This window comes from Syngnathus acus, chromosome 2, assembly GCF_901709675.1.
Source record: "Syngnathus acus chromosome 2, fSynAcu1.2, whole genome shotgun sequence".
Classification (NCBI taxonomy): Eukaryota; Metazoa; Chordata; class Actinopteri; order Syngnathiformes; family Syngnathidae; genus Syngnathus; species Syngnathus acus.
Genome location: NC_051088.1, coordinates 16,980,065 through 16,996,752, shown reverse-complemented (window position 1 = coordinate 16,996,752; position 16,688 = coordinate 16,980,065). Strand labels below are relative to the sequence as shown.

The 16,688-nt window shown below is 43.2% G+C and overlaps 1 protein-coding gene and 1 long non-coding RNA gene across 4 annotated transcripts; one reads left to right on the top strand and one right to left on the bottom strand.

The window, feature by feature from the left end:
* Positions 1-656: 656 nt before the first annotated feature.
* On the bottom strand, positions 657-4,114 carry LOC119137522. Of its 2 annotated transcripts, none has more exons than XR_005100928.1 (2): positions 3,947-4,114; positions 657-1,480 (listed from the first exon to the last, which is right to left on the bottom strand). It is a non-coding gene; the product is annotated as an uncharacterized LOC119137522 (long non-coding RNA). The 2 variants fall into 2 exon arrangements; XR_005100927.1 differs by lacking the exon at positions 3,947-4,114 and adding an exon at positions 2,988-3,328.
* LOC119137517 (LIM domain and actin-binding protein 1-like) lies at positions 1,432-15,697 on the top strand. 2 transcript variants are annotated; one of them, XM_037276877.1, is made up of 10 exons: positions 1,432-1,555; positions 3,006-3,051; positions 4,114-4,443; positions 10,815-10,881; positions 11,992-12,080; positions 12,171-12,236; positions 12,318-12,372; positions 13,681-13,730; positions 13,798-13,931; positions 14,182-15,697. In XM_037276877.1, the coding sequence occupies exons 2-10, from the start codon at positions 3,013-3,015 to the stop codon at positions 15,176-15,178; spliced, it is 1,827 nt and encodes a 608-aa protein (XP_037132772.1). In that variant the 5' UTR covers positions 1,432-1,555; positions 3,006-3,012; the 3' UTR covers positions 15,179-15,697. The 2 variants fall into 2 exon arrangements, with proteins under 2 accessions (XP_037132772.1, XP_037132782.1); XM_037276887.1 differs by lacking the exons at positions 1,432-1,555; positions 3,006-3,051; positions 4,114-4,443 and adding an exon at positions 10,111-10,170.
* The last annotated feature ends 991 nt before the right edge of the window (positions 15,698-16,688 follow it).

The following is a 16,688-nucleotide window of genomic DNA, read 5'->3' as shown; positions in this document are numbered from 1 at the left end:
TAAAACAAAATAACAATGACTTGTAGCAAAAGTGTAAAAACACACCCAGCAATACATACACACACACACGCACACACACGCGCGCACGCAGCAATAAGAATAATTCTGTACTGTGCAATTCAGAACCTGTACTTTTTTTTTTACTTTTGCTTAAAGTGATCATTGATTGAGCTGAACATTGCAACAGCAAAAGACAACGCACTAAGACTAAGGCACTGCCAACTTTTTCCCATTGAGTGTTGACTGCCTGTGAAATCACTTGACGTTTCTTGTAATCAATGACTCAACACATACTGTTGCACGCATATCACAATATTTCGCAAAGGTTGGCTGCGTTATATCATCGCTCCCAAATGACTCATTTGCAAGGACTCGGGGCTTTTGGAACTGGAAGGTATAGTTTGAGTCCTGCTGTCAACAAAAATATAAAATAGGGTGTGCAGTCCAATCAGATTTCAGCCTTCATCAATTTCATCTACCTAGTGTTTCTGACTGTTTCTTTAACCAATCGCATTTCAAATATACATATTAGTTCAGGGGAATCAAGTCATTGCTTTGAGTAATAAATTGATGCTAGATACTTGATACAATCTTCTGCGTTTTGAATTTGTTCACGTGAACCAATTTGTTAAAGAAAAAAAAAACTAACAGATCAACACATTTCTAGAATTTTCAAGTGATAATAAGTTGATTACAAAATATTTAATTACAAACAGAATGATTAATTGATAGCTAGAGAGATAGAATAATAGATAGATGGAATTGATTTGTTGGTTGTCGTGAGCGGATGCGTTCGTCTACTGAGTCAACAATTTAGAGTTCAAATTGGATGACGTCAGTAGACTGAGTGAGTGAGTCGCTCCTCAAGTAACCTTTCAGCTGGCTCCTCATGTTACATGCCCATGTACGTAAGTATTTCACAAAGAAAAAGGCCTAACATCACCTCAATAAGGAAAAAATTGAATATTATGAAAATACTAGTATTTCTGAAGAGAAATTTGATATATATTTTTTTTAGTTTTAAAAGAATCCAGACTTTTATTTTCTATTAATTCATTTTATAGTTAGGATAGACTCTATATTGTAAGAATAATTCCCAAACATTTTGAGCATGGAAAGTCTTGATCTTAATTGTCCAGAATAACAATGATGAAGCAATTTCAAGCCGCTCTTGGTGCCTGAGCCCAAATAAAGGCACCAATCCATTTCCTCCCTTCCTTGCGACCCCCGTGCAGTTCATGAGTGAGTCACATCCTGGAAGGAGCTGTTGACCGTGATAGCTCGGTTTCCAGTAAATTAGCCTGGGATCCCCCACCCCCTAGTACCACCCTGCTTCCCACACGAATGTCCACCTTATTTTCAGCTGGCCATCCCACATCGAAGATCTCTTCGCTGCCAGGTGGAGATGAATGCTGCCCTCTGATTGGCTGAGAGGACTTCTGGGTAGAGCCCTCCGGTGACCTTGTCCACTCAAAAGCATCTGAGTGGGAAAAGCAGAAGGAAACGCTCAAGTGGTCGAAGTGTGCAGCTTGGACGTCAGTGCAGATTTTTGCAGGTATGTCATCACAATATTATGTATTTAATCTTATAAAGAAGAACAGGAAATGACTTTGTGTGTCTTAACGTCATGCGCGTAGTTTGGTGTTCCACTTTTAGGCAAAAAGCCAGTTTCACACTGAAGGAAAAATCCCATTCTTACTCAGAGTTAAAGAAATAGTGATTTGGAAATGACAGCAAAAATCCCAATATTGCATGTGCTGATTTGTTTGTAAACTGAATCTTAACACTGAAAAGAATCACCTCAAATCCTCAAATCAAATGTATTCATTTTAATTGACACCATAAATTGATGGTAATTCAGTCACTAATTTGTTCCATAAAAATGGTCAGAAAATCGGAAAAATTGTTAATAATTGTTTTTCAGAGCAGATGTTTTTAAATGTCTAATTTGCTTTCACCACATAAACAATCAGTCTGCTTTCACTGAGGACTATGGATGTTTATAGTTGAGAGCCTGAAATCAGTAGATGAAATCAGGACAAGGTCTATAAACAATAATCAAAAAGTTGTGGCTCAATTTGACAGTTATTACGTTGTCAATTTTAAATGTCATTTTTGTTCTGTTTGGACAAAGTAAAGAGCATGCCTTTCCATCTCCGTGACCGTGTCCTGATTTTCTTATCTATTAATGCCTGACCAAAAAGCAAATATTGACTCTTTTAAAGGAGAGGTTTTTCTAAAATACTGTAGTAATAACTGTCATCACCAGCAATGTGCAAGTGCTAAGGAGAAAACCATTTAAACGATGGTGCTGCATCAATTGAATTTCAGTCTTCAACTCATTTGATTCCACATCCAGAAAAATTGAAAGTAATGGTAATGCCAATGGCCTCCTCGGCTCCATTGGTGTCCCTGCAAAGGAACTGGCAAAAATAGCAACATCACCTAACGCTTCTCTAAGTCCAACATTCCATCTGTCCTTCTGTCGCACTACACTGAAATAATTTCTGTGCACTTCGATTATCACTTGATCAGCCCTGACGAGTTCCTCCAGTTGTACTCAACTGACGTTCCCTGACTTGTAGATTCCATCTGTAAACATTTGCAGCCTATTTCCATAAACGTTTTGTTTAGAAAAGGCCATCACACTGAAGTTCAGAGGCCTGAAAATTCAGCTTAAAGGGGAACGAAACTGAAAAACTATTTTTTGAAAGAATCCAAGCCAGCACTAGTCAAAACACGGTATTCTGATTAATATTGCGTTTGTGGAATAAGATGAAATAGAATTACATATAATCAATGGAAAATGGTCAAAATAGCAATTCTGGTTGGAATTAAATTTTTAGAAAATTTCACAAAGATGGCCGCCACTTGTGGCTATAAAGATTTGCGGGTCAGTTGCCCAAAATAAACATGGCACCCCGCACCCACATGTAGAAGCGTAACAAAAAGCAAAGTCTCCTTTCTTGAACCCAACTTGTACTGACCACTGACTTGTTCATCAGGTACCAGATGGCAGAAGAAGAGGGCCATGCAGACGAGAAAAAAATGGTAGGTGCGCCACTTTGGAATTCCAGTTTGGCTATTGATAGATAGAAGGTGCAAAGAGGCAAGAAACACAAGATGATGGCAACAATCCTCGAAGAATGCAGGTTAAGTTTGTGTTTTGTTTGCCACCATGGAGCTTTCTAGCACCCCCCTCCCTCATTTCCTGGACTTATTTTCCCTCTTTGCCCTCACTGACCACCTCTGTTTCTGATTTTCTCATCCTCCCCGCCCCCTCACGTCCCTCCCTCTCTCCTGGTTTCCTTCCTCCTCTCTCTCTCTCTCTCTCTCTCGGCTTCTCTTGTGGGGCGTAGGGGGTGGGATAGGTGCTGATCACTTCTCCTCCGTGCTCTCACATCTGGAGCGCCTGCCTTGTGGCATTTCTCACCGGCCGGCCGACGCCCGATCACACCAGCGGAGCGCCGGGTTTCCAGCCCCTCGCAGGTTTTGACTTCTTCTACAGCTAAAAGTCTTTTTTTTTTTCCGTTCCTACTTACATCCAGCACACTCTTGTCTGAACTGCTCTTTGTCTTTTTGTGAAGTTTCCTGTCTCTGCTGACTTTTTGTCCAAGCCCATACCCTCCCCCTCTGACAAAGTTGCTCGCCCTTAAGTTGTGTTTAAAATGTCTCGAGCCTCACCCAGTCCGTCTTTATGAGCTTCATTGTTAGAACTCTCCCCACGTATCCTGTAGAAGGCAACGCGTATCGCTCATTGTGTGTCTAAAAAAGGGTGAGTCATCACATCTGGAGACTTGATGTGGCTCAGGAGTCCGTGTCAGGGAAAAACTCATAGCTTTGTCAATTTATTGTGTTGTTTTCTTTTATGAGATCTTTTCTTATTTTTTTCATGACAACTTTTACCTTCCTTGCTTTCCGACGATTAGAGGGAAGTTTTTTTTACCTGGCTGACAGTTGGAGAAACAGAAACTGTTTCCCAGGTCACAGAACTTCTCTTCACCCCCAAAAATTCAGATAGAGATTCTTGTGCTCATTCCTGAGTAGATTGGACCAGTTAGAGGCAAGCTTTCGTGTCCCTCGTGTCTAATAACATGATATTCCTCTCTGCAGGTGGCATCACAGTCATCCCTTCGCAGTGGGAACTTGAGCGTTTTAAAGAAACATTGGGAGCAGCAGCAATCACCCGGCAGCTCTGCGTTTCAAAAAAGTCAGCTCACGTGGCAGATCCAGAAAGCCAGGGACACCCACGAGCTCCTGCAAGAGGACCCGGGCACCGAGTTGGCAGCACGCGGCCATCAAGAGCGGATGGATATGGAGGACAAGGCCAGCAGAGTTGCAGAGGAGCAGGAAGCAACGCACGCAGAGGTGCCCGATTCGGAAAGACCGAGCGTTCCCCTCAACGACCTGAAGATGATTTTCGAGAAAGGGGAGTCGGACCAGGTGAGTTGCCTCCTCAAGGATCGGAAAACACGCTAGAACCGAATTGCTTGACCTCGGCGTTACGGTCAATCCAGCTGCTCTGATTTCAAAAGAAGTCAACAACTCGGCCTTTCGTTCCGTCCGCCGATAGAACGGGCTGCTGATCGGTCACGCTGGGAGACAATAAGTCGTCTTTTTGTTCAAGAGCCTCGGAGGCGTCACGCTCCTTGTCACATGGTGCGCTGTCCCCTCGCTATCCTTCGCTCAGCTGACGCCTGCTCACTTCATGCTCCAAAAGGGAGGCTCATGCTTGAGAGTGGAGCATGACAGCAGACGTGTTGAGCCTGCAGTCATGCGTGACCTGTAGAATGCAAAGTCGGAACACTCGCAGGTGGGACATGTTGACACAAACAGTGTTGTTCATGAGGGCAACGGAACGTGGAAGAAGTGATTGTGTAGCCTTTAGGTGTCTAGTAGTCGTTGGAGGGCAGAGAGCAAATCCTCGCGCTAATTATGAGTGACTGCACTCCTCTGAAATTTCTTTCTACTTGTCTATATTAACAGCTTAAAGTACAGCATCCGGTGAATCCTAAGAAGTTTAATTTTTTTTCATTATACAACAATACCCTTAAAATGAAATCCTAAACAATAAAAAAAAAAAAAAAGAAAAAATTTGACCAATGCGACCTTTGGTGTTCTCATATTTTACGCGTGGCAAAGGCTCGTTAACAACCCGTGCAAAACTTTGCTCCTCCTCAACATCTGTAACTTGCATTTTAGCTGAGATGAACTCATGGTCATTAACACAACAGAATGATATAGTAGCTTTGGGATCAACTAAAAAGGACATTTTAATTATTGAGAAATGTGAGCTCACCATTATTTCAGTATCCAGTCATCCCACGCCCTATTTTTTCAATTTTGCAGTTTGACTGATTTTTTTATTTTTACATGACTAATCTTGCAGATTTGTCACAAGATTGCTCAAATTTATGGTGATCATTTTCCCACACAGACTAATGTTCTGCAGACACACTTTTTTTAAGCACATAGTATTTCAATAAAAAATTCAAATAAAAATTCCAAGATAGCAAGGCCTTTCTGTAGCTTGTGACATTAGCACAAGTAATTCACAAATTAAGCCAGCCATAAAATGAATAAATAGACAACTAAAAATAGTCAGGGGCCCACTCAGTCACATGGCCACGCATAATCAATGTTCATCATTACTGCGGTCACTCCTTATTATGTCAACAAAGGGGAAAACCAGTTGGGTTGAAAGCATGCCAGATCCAGCGCGTGCGTCTTTAAGCCATCACGTGTCATCATAAAGGATGTGACACCAGCCGCTCAGTTCTTGCCACATGATGAGCATAGTTGGAGATCGGCGAGCGGTCGGTCGATCGGGTCTTTTCCATTCAAGCGAGTGAGTATGGAGTTTGGGGAAAATACATTATTTTGATGTCTTGGCCAAAATGCTACCGAGTCACTCAGGTTTCGTTAGTTGTGTTTTCAAGTGAGCATGGGTTCAAATCATCTCGATGGAAAATTGGAGCGGAGATACGCCGCGCTTAGGAATGTTCGCCTGTCCGCTCATGTGACCTTTTTTCCTTCTTTTATCTTTGGATCAGGAATGTCTTTGTATTAAGTTCACCACAGAGGCGGCCTGCTTAGACACGATCGGCAGCCGTCAGTCATACCTCAACTTGGAGTCAGATCAGTATTTGCCAGTTAATTCCACTTGATAAAGTCCTTTGGTGTGTTTGGGTCATTGTCCCGTTGTGTGATGAAGCTTCTCTTGATTTGTTTGGATGTATTTGTAAATTGGCGGACAAAATGGATTTGTAGACTTCAGACTTCATTCTGCTGCTACTATCATGAGTGACATCATCACTTAAGACCAGTGAGCTCGTTCCAGACCAAGCCATGACATAACCTCCACCATGATGAGCTTGTTTGTTTTAGATCACAAGAAAATCCTTCCTGTCTCCATCTTCCATCACTTTGGTAGAAGTCAGTGTTGGTCTCATCAGTCCATAAGACTTTGTTTGTAGCTCATCTCTGTACTTGTTTGCAAAATCCAATATGGCCTTCTCATTTTTTTCTTTTTAACTGAGGACTGCTTTGCATCTTGCCTGTAAATGACTTCTCTAAAAGTGGAAGAGTGGTGTGTGATACCTTCACTCCCGCCCAGTGGAGGTTGGCGGTGATGTCACGCACTGTTGTCTTTGGTTGTTTCTTCACAAGTCTCACAATGTTTTTGTCATCAACATCATCTGTATATACCCCCTCTTGGCCAACCTGCTTGTCTGCTTAAGATCAAATGATTATTTATTTATTTTTACAGGAGAAACCCAAGCACTATCTAATAGCAATACCACCCGAGCAACTAGAAACACGCACCGGTCACATTTTGTTTACTTGAAAAATGTGTGGCTTCAAACTAAAGTTCCTCTATCCTGAATTGTGTGAACACAACTAGAACTTTTGTCTCATATTCATCTTTTGATTTGAAGTGTAAATAATGAAGTGTAAATCACCATAATGAAAACACACGGCAAAGCAAACGTTCCAATTTACACTATTGAAAATGATTTACAATAGCTTTTTTCTTTTTGGCAAACGAAATCAAATGGAGGTCAATTCCAGTGCGGTTTGAGAGTCCAGCTGTGGATTTCAGTGGAATGACTCACTTTGTAGAATAAGTCTTGTTTATTGGCATTTGTTGCCAAGAGCAATAAAACTCAAAACTGAAACTAGACTTATATGGTAATATTAAATTGGCAGATACATGTTGGCTGTACATGTATGTAGTACACAAGTGCGCGCGGCCTTGTAAAAGTAGTTTTATTGCATAGTCTGACGATGAAATGCTGAGGCCGAATGAAAGGACACATTGGGTCAACCGGATGCGAGTGCAGGGGCTCGCACAACTGTGCATCTTTGTACCAGCGATGATGTCATGCTGTGTGCTCATGACATCAGCTGATCTTCAACCTCATCAAAGCGTACCTCATCAATCACACGTGCGCACCCCCCATACACATCACGAAATGCCTCCTCACCCCCCCCCCTTTTGGTGAACCCTTTAATCCCACTGCCTCCCTCCAATGTTTATCTCAATACGCCCCTCCCCCATCCACTCTGTCACCCCTCCCATCCTTCCTGGCTCGCACAACTACAACCCTGTTGCCCCATTGTGAGGCCTGGAAAGAAAAGCGGCCCTTGTGCCATCTGGGTGACATGTGTGAGACGCAATGGTCGACCACGAAGGCCTTCTCTGCTGGCCCAACTATCTACTACCAAAATTATCGACTGTTCATTCGGTTGCATTTATCTTGGCTGCATTGGCCAACAATAATGTTTGGCATTGGTTGGCCAAAACCTGCCGGTTGTAATCTGCAGAACATTCATACATTTCATAGAAAGGATTTCGAAACAAAGAATTGTCCGAATGACAGCTCGCATCTAGAAAAACTTTGGTAACTTGTATCTCAAGGCACAACTCAGTTCACTGAGGCCCAAAAGCAGACATGTCCAGTGACATCATCCGGATTCACCAGGCAGGCGAAGGTTTGCCATCATCTCCATTGATCACGCAACTTGCTTACCACGCTATCTTCACAATATAGATTTTCAAAAGTAAACGAGCGAGCCTTCAAGTCAAGTCATGTCGATAGTTCAAGCAAATTTGCGGAAGTCCTAAAACTGGTGACTTAACTCGGACTTGAGTCATGTGACTTGAATCCCCGTCGTCGCTTGCCCTTGATTGAAGCATGTCCCGCTCCCATTTGGCACCACGAAAACCTAAACCCAGACATTTTTGATTAAGCCCCTTCCACCCCCCTTCTTCCCTTTTTGATCGGGCAAACCATCCAGCACAAACCCCCCTTCGCGCTGCACCTGCTACTTGTCCCCAATTCCCCCGCCTTCCCCCGAAGCCTCCCCAGGGGCTCCGCTCCAGCCCTCATCCCTTCTGTGTGTCATGAGCCAGTCTGGGCTGGTCCGCTCAGTCTGTGCCCGGACCCTTCGGAGCTGAGCACCGCGTTGCCTGAACGTCTGCAGCGGCTTCTTCGTCCGTCCATCTCAGTCATTGGTTCTCTTGACCAAAGGTAGCTATGTGTGTGCTTTTGTACTTTTCTATTCTTCTAATGAAAGTTGCCTTCATAAAGGGGAAGTTCATGAGTGGCTCTTTGGGGCCAAACATTCTCACGTTTTCCTGCCTAGTCTTTGTTTTTGGAAGGCTTCATTTTGCTTTAATTTGGTCATCCGAGTGTGCCATACTGTACGAGAGTTTTAATGGCGTTGAGATTAGCGGCAGATTCTTTGTCTGGCTCTTTGAGCCACGCTCCTGAGAACCCGCGTTTGTGTTTACATCGGGCTAGCCACATGTTTACACCCCCCCCCCCCCCCTTCAGTGTCTGCGACCAACATCTGTTGGTCCCTCCTCTAAGCTGCCCCCCCTCAGCCTGCGGAACATAATCCACCCATGGGGATCGATCAATTACCATGGAGGTGGTTTTGGAGTGAAAAGGGCGGAGCTTTTTAGCTCGGTCTTTGGGTGACTCACGCATTGTCAAATTTTGGAGCTGCTACAGTTGAAATACTGAAATCGCTTGGATTATGCACTCTGTGAGTGCTGAAGTTTTGAACCCCCACCTAAAATTTTGGACATTCTAATACTCCATATTTCTCCCCTAATTCAAACCTTTCCAAATTCTAAATATTCACCTTATTTGAGGAATACTGTGAATTCGTCCCAAATGTCCCACTTCTCTCAAAAGTCCTACATTTTCCACAAAAAAGAAAATCTCACTGAAATAAATGGAGACTGTCAAAAAATTCAGTAGTAGTACCATAATTTACAAATTCTTGAGTCCAACCATTTCAGTTTGAAACTGTTCAGCTCACTCTGGACATCTTGGGAACTACTTTTTAGATTCACACAAATAACTTATGCTGTGAAACGACCGATTTGGCAGCCATTTTGGTTGGGCGTGCCTTTTTTCCTGAGATTTTTGCCCATTTCCAGTAGCGCCAGGCAAGTCTTCCAAATGTAATCATAATTTTAACAGCAGGTATTTGTTGTTGTTGTTTTTTCATTGCTATTATTTAGATAGATTATTTTACTTGTCTCTGGTTTAGTTCGCGGTGGTTCATTTAAGTTATATATTTATAGTTACATATTGGTATAAATATTGGAATAAATACTAACTGATTCAAGAAATTAATGAGTAAAAGCGTTTTTACGTGATTTCAATATAAATTCTCTCCACATCATATTACATAACTTGGCCCTGCATGTATTTATTAATTTTATGGCTAATTTAGAACAAAAGTCAAGAAAAAAAAATACTATAGCGGTGACCACTATCACGAGAACCTCATGAAATGGGCCAGAACTCTCAAGAGGGCAGAACATCAGCAAAATACGGTGCTGGTTTTCCTTGGAATTTGTATTTTGTAGTGCCCCTCAACCACAGCTCTCAAACGTCTGGCCTGGGGGCCAGGCCTGGCCTGCCACAAAAACTTTTTGTGGCCTGCTGTGGTCTTTGTTTCATCCTGAATGCATCTATTCTTTTCGTTTTAGCAGAAAATCTGAACAATAATTGCAAGTTTTTTTTTGTTTTTTTTTAAACAGTTGACTACCCTGAGCTGCAACGGGGCACTTTGTTACAATGAGCTTGATGACTTGAGACAAACATGCCAGAGCTCGTGGAGCGTTCCATTCCATTCCACCATGATCAAGTGAGGGCAAAGGCCTGCGCTTCCCCTTCAATTCTGTTTGAGCTCTCGGAACAAATTCAGCACTCGTGAACAGTACGATCTTGTCTCTGTTCTCTGCTATCTTGTGAACCTACCTGCTGAGGCCTGCGCTAGTTTGTGTGAACCGACAACACACCACGAGCAGCAATGGGAAAGAAATTCGGCTACTAGATGAGTCGAGCCAGTCAAGGCAAAATATATCTTTTAATTTTGCAGCCTGGCAGTTTTATTAACATTTTCTTGAACAAAGTTGTCACTACCTTTGGTCCATCATCTTTATAATTTTCTGAGCCAAACAGCAGGGACCCAAAATAATAGCCCCTTCAATTCCAGTGGGGTTTCATGATTTGAATTCAAATAGCAGGCAGAGACGTGTGCAGTGTGTTTTGTCTTCTGCTGATCAGACGGGTTGTCTGTCGGGCTTTCTGAGCTCATTAAGGGGATTAAAGTGGTGGGCAGACACACTAAACAGTGGCTCTGCATTTGGATTTCGCTGATGGACCTTAGCTGTGCATGTTGATGCATGAAGAGTGTGTGTCATGCAGGACACATTCTCGAGCAGTTTTTTGCTCTCCGGCTTGTGTTTAATCGCCTCCTATTTTGTTTTTCTGCTCTTTTCTTTTCAGGTGTCTCGAGAGCAGTCAAGTCGAGGAAGCGCTGCTAATACAGCCAGCATGGAGCAGCTTCCGGGGGGTATGTATGGACTCTAACTGTGTCCCCCTGAATGCAAAATACAACACTTCTGCCTATTCAACAACATAGGACTTTATATCAACTTGACAGTGCAATAAAATGCGCAGACATAGTTTGACAAAGATTCACTTACTGGCTTAGTATGTATCATCCATCAGAAAATTTCTAAATAGGAGGATTTGGACAATGTTAAGTTCAACAAGGCCAGTGAATAAACAACTGTCAAAATAGTTGTTGATGCATTTGACTGTTGCACCTCCGGCGCCTTCACATGACGATAGAGCGTGCAGCTTAAAATTGTGCGGAACAGTCTTGATTTACCACAAGAGGCCATGAGGAGTTTAATGTAAGTTGTACACATCGCGTGACACAGCCGAAAGCGACTGACATGGACCATAGCAAAAAAAAATTATAATTAGCGACTCTTCGCCAGTCACAAAGTGATTGAGCACCACACAAACTGCAACGGAGAAACTGAAACCTTACATGAGGGTTTGTTTGAGGCTCCACTTACAGCATTGTCATTTTTTAACGAAACTGCAAAAGGATTGGATTGCCACAAAAAGGCGGTGAGTGAGAATAATGAAAAAGCTTGAATATTTTGAGAAGCTATAGAGTAGGATGGAGTGCGCTCGTTGTGCGTTTTGGCAAGTGAGCCACTCACTTGAATCCAACCGCGCCACTCGGTGCGTGACGGGACAACGAAACAGAAAAGGGTGAATAAATGAATATACTGAGCTTAGACTGAATCGCTCAAGAGGGAAAATTGTCCCAGTTCAGTGTCAGTGACTTTTTTTTAAAATAAACTACTAACACACATACCACGGATGTTAACACACAATAAAAGAAGTGGACCTAAAATTGATCCCTGTGGACCACCTTTTCTCATTTTTAATGAGGTTAGGGACAGCATCACATAGAACAATATCTTAAAAACACGATCACAAGTAGTCTAAATAGGGGATTCTGATTTCTGAAAGTGAAACTGCTTGGTTGTAGAAATTTGGCACAATTCTAGGGGTACACAGTTTGAATACAAAACAAGGAACTGGAACATGCCAAATGAACTTTTCCTCTTACCTTTAATGTGTTGTCTTGCATTTCCATCAGACGGAAGTCTCGCGGAAACGACTCCTCTCAGAGACAGGATGGCTCTCTACCAGGCAGCCATCTCAAAACAGGATGTTACCCCGGTCAATGTGAGTTCTGTACATACTCCAGATGATCCATTAAGTAGTTATTCCCTGATAAAAAAATTAATTATTAAATTAGTCATTGATCACTCTTAGACTGATCTGCAAGAACTATTTGGTGGCAAACAGAAAGAGAACGTCCCACCCTTCTCCCTGGACATGGTGAGCTCAACCTTAATGTGATTACCATGATGACTTTTGGATCATGAACATAGGACTGAAGTTCTTTTCTCTCATTTACAGAGTCCAGAGTCTGAACCGCCAAACAACAGAAAAAGTTTTAATGACGAGAACAATGGTAATTTATTTCTGCACTTGCAAAATTGTTGAGGGCCCTGATCTGTTAATGAAGGCGAAAAACAAGCTCTGTAGTTCAACAGAATTACCTTGATCCAACTAATAATCAAAATGGCTTGGACAAAATGTTGACTCAAATGTCCAATAATATTCATATCCGGACCCTTCAGAATATTCTCGTGTTTTGTTTTAAGGGATTTATTGTTTCTTTATCCTGCATTTGCAATCAGGTTATGCGACACCGGTCCTGCAATCATCAAAAAAGCTTTGTGGCTTATCAATATCAAGCCCACTCCAGTTCTCATCAGTTTCAAGATATTTCTGTGATGACGGTAGCTGTGCCATGTATACAAAGAAGAGAACATTTTATCTACTGTCAGTGAAACATACAGTCTGTTCTGAGGCTGTTTTGCTTCATCTGGCACAGAGTGTCTTAAAGCTATCGAGGTATTGTGGGGCCAAATGAGCTGCTTAATGTCAAAGCTTGCTTGAAGTTGCAGGTCGTGCAATTAGATTAGAGACACCAACACACAGCTAAAAAAACCCAAAACATTTTGCACCGTTCTAGAGAGTTCTGATATAAATGCTAATGGAGAAGAATCTCTGAAAGAAGCAAAATATTCAGTCTGAAGAAGTCACATTTCAAACCTGACAAGGTAATTGCACATGAATAATGGGCCAAAAGATGTCGAAAAGCCAAGGAACAAGATGTTTTTAAGTCGCGCTCAGAGTTACAGACTGCAACAATTCCCTCTAAAGGTTGTGCTGTTAAATCTTGCTGGTGATTCTGATATCGATCTTCCATGAGTAAGCTCGGCCAATACAGATTCCCATCGCATGAGTGAGCACATTTTTCAATTTGAGAGCTGCTCAATGAGGATTATGTTAATACATAATCAATTAATCGGTCCATTGTTTTTGCGAATAATTGATGAATCAGAGTTAGAAGCATTCTTTCCAAAATTGCATTCCTTTCTTATATAACACAAGACATTATTTCAAATTGTTTGCAGAAAACACTAACATAAATTACGATTCAGTAATCTGACCTCTCCACCCATTGAGCGTGTCATTTTTTGTCCAGGCTTTCTTCATCTGTTTTATTGTAAGTATAAACTAAAACAATGGCTAATTTTTATTGCTCAAACAATTCCACGGCATTCTAAATTTGTGTTAAAATGAGTGTTCTTATTTTTACTCAAATTTGGCAGCTATCCTTCCTCTGCAAAATCTTAACGAGTTGTGATTTCAACTGCTCAATGGCACCACCCGGTGTTCAAATTGCCAACATGTTGATCTGCTGCCACAGGTCCTGGTGATGACAATCCATCTTCCTGTTCTCCAGCCAAAACTCCAAGGGTGAGTTTTACACAGCTAAACACGCACCTACACACTCGGCTCACACTCGTGTGTATACCCTGAGCAGAATTTCCGTCTGCCCGTGAGGGAAACGTGCGTATCCTGTCAGAAGACTGTGTATCCTCTGGAGAGGCTGGTGGCCAATCAGCAAATCTTCCACAGCGCTTGTTTTCGCTGCTTCCACTGCAATACCAAACTCAGGTGAGCAGGCAGGCCACCTAACTGGAGCTCTACTACTTTTCTTTACAATTCCAATGACAAATTACCTTGTGAATACTACCCAGGATAATCTTCAAAACAACAATAAACATCAGTGACAATAATGAAAGACGTACTTGCACATCTCGATTGGATCTTATTTGGAGATTATGTACAGTATCCTACCTAATACTCTTTGGAGAGAAGGTTGAAAGCATCACCTTTTTGTCTTTTGCCCTCTTTCGCCATCTAGTTTGCTCAACTACGCCTCCCTGCACAACAACGTGTATTGCAAGCCACACTTCAGCCAGCTCTTCAAGGCCAAGGGTAACTATGACGAGGGCTTTGGCCACCGGCCTCACAAGGAGTTGTGGGAGAGCAAAGGCGAGACGGGGGAGACCACCGCCACACTGCTGATGCCGACGACTTCGCCGCAGGTCGCCAAGAGCCCCTCTTCCCTCGGCTCTGAGCTGACAAGCCCCAGCGTGGAGGAGTCCCCGCTCGCCAAGGTCAACGTCCTGACCGCCACCATGGAGGCCCTAGGACAGGGCACCCCGGAGAAAAGTGACAGGCCGGTGGAGACGCGCAGGCTGAAAATCTCCTGGCCGCCACAACCGGAGACTGACGCCGGTGCCGCTGTGCTCGCCGACTCAACCGGCAAGCCCATTCGAGCCAAGTGGCCACCGGAGGACAACGACTCCTCCGTCTCCTCCTCGCCACCCGGACAAGCCAATGGAGCTTCCGATCAGGGAAGAGGCTCCTCCTTAAAGGAGCGCTGCATGCTCTTCACACTGGCGGGTCAGGGCGCAACGGATGAGTCCCCGAGCAGGGAGCTGAAAACCGGGGGCCAGTCGCCAGATAATCACACGCCCACAGAGGACAGCAGCGTGGATGTCAACAACAGCTTTGGAGAGGAGGGTGAAGACATGTTGGAAAAAGAGGGCGAAGACATGCTGGAGAAGGGAGTTCAAGACGTGAAGAGAGAAGACGGGCCAAAGCGTCATCTCTCCCACAAGGTCAACGCTGTGGGTCTCGCTCACCCAGGGGAGTCGCTGGAGGACCAAGAAGAGGAGGAAAAAGTGAAACCTGACAAGTCCTCCCAGGAGGAAGAGGTGGAGGCCAGTCGCTCACCGCAGGATGTGGGCTACTGGGAGGGCGAGGAAACCGACGATAAGCCGGAGTTGGAGACGCTGAGCGTGGAGGAAATGATCAAGCGAAATCGCTTCTATGATGACGGAGAGGACTTCTGAATCGAGTCCAGTGACTTCTTCGTCCGCTTGCCGAGTTACCGCTAGTTTCAGGTTGAACGCGACCAAATTCTTGAACTGTGCCTCTTTTCTACATTCAAAGCCATTCCAATTGTTTTCTTCCTCTCACCTTTTTTTAAGTGAAACCTATTTAAAGCTTCGTCTCAATTAAACATTATTAGAGGTAAAGGCCGAAAGACTCAAATGTATTTCACCTTACCGTTTTGAATTTGAATGCCACTGCAATACCAATCAATGCCATTTTGAAATGCCAATGCCGTGTTATGCCACTGTTGCTCACTGCCTCTTCTTTCAAATTCACAATAACGGCGAAACCTGTAATAAACAAAACAAACCCTTCAATCGGTTACTATTTAAGGAAAAAAAATGTTTGGTGTTTTAAAAACACTACTGCCATTTGCAATGTTTATCCTGGAAAATTAGAAACCAAAACTGGATAATCTGGTTCTGATGTACTGTTTCTAAGGCCGTGACCTATTTAAATAAATTGTGAACAAAATATCTCAGTTGGGTTTTCTTCTCCTGGGGAAAAAAAAAAGCAAAATAAGAAAAGGTATTTTGAAGATGCCCTTTAAAAAATCAAATGGTATCAAAAAGGCATTTTGCCATATTTTGCTGTAAACGCCATCACATGTGCTCAGCTAACGGACCAATCAGGGCTCAGATTTTGAAACTCACATGGGCCGGATGTTTTGTGTCTCACTGCTGCAACACACCGCATTCAAATGATTCGGATCTTTACCCGGCATTGCTTGCTGAGCATTTGAATCAGGGGTGTTGGAACAGGGAGACTTATAAAACATTCAGAATAGCCACCCCTGGCTTATAGCTGTGCAAAAATCTCCAATTTAAAACCACTCAGAACATGCAACATGTCCGCCCCCATCCAGCAATCTCCAGTGAGGAGCAACTCTGTGCTCCGTCACTAGGAGGCGCCCTACCTCTGCCATCCAGAGATGGTTGCCAAAGTAGGGTGGTTGGAGCACCTCAGGGAACTTGCTTGTTTTGCTTGGACAGTCAAATGAAATAAAGCAGACAAAGGGTGTTGGAGCTCTGCGTTGACAGATGACAGAACACACTGCGCAGGATTTACAAGCGGCAAGGTTGCCTGATGAGGCGCTGTGATTATGACGATGACATTTACAAGCCAGCGTAAGTCTGAAATAAGCCAACTGCAGAGTCACGAGCGTGTTGTGAACATGGGTCTCACCCGTTGAGGGGATGCAGATCCACTGACCTTCTCGCAGCTGCTCAGCATCTCCAGGGTGGTGTGGAGGTTGCCAGATACAACGCTGGATCGGAAAAAGAGGCGTGATAAAAATAGTGATTTACTGGTTTCTCCAAAACTAATTTATAAAATAGAACATGCAAGCTATTTTTATTTTGCTGATCAAAATATACACAAAGGGGCCATCCTGGCCGCATGGTCCCTTTAAATAAATAAGTGGCAACAGTGTGATGTCAGTCAAGTCGATTTTAAGTTTCTAAGTGG

Coding starts and splice junctions, on each gene's coding strand:
- LOC119137517 (XM_037276877.1), top strand. CDS start 3,013: ATGGCAGAAGAAGAGGGCCATGCAGACGAGAAAAAAATG. Junction 3,052..4,113: donor ATGCAGACGAGAAAAAAATG/GTAGGTGCGCCA, acceptor TCCTCTCTGCAG/GTGGCATCACAGTCATCCCT. Junction 12,237..12,317: donor CACCCTTCTCCCTGGACATG/GTGAGCTCAACC, acceptor TCTCATTTACAG/AGTCCAGAGTCTGAACCGCC.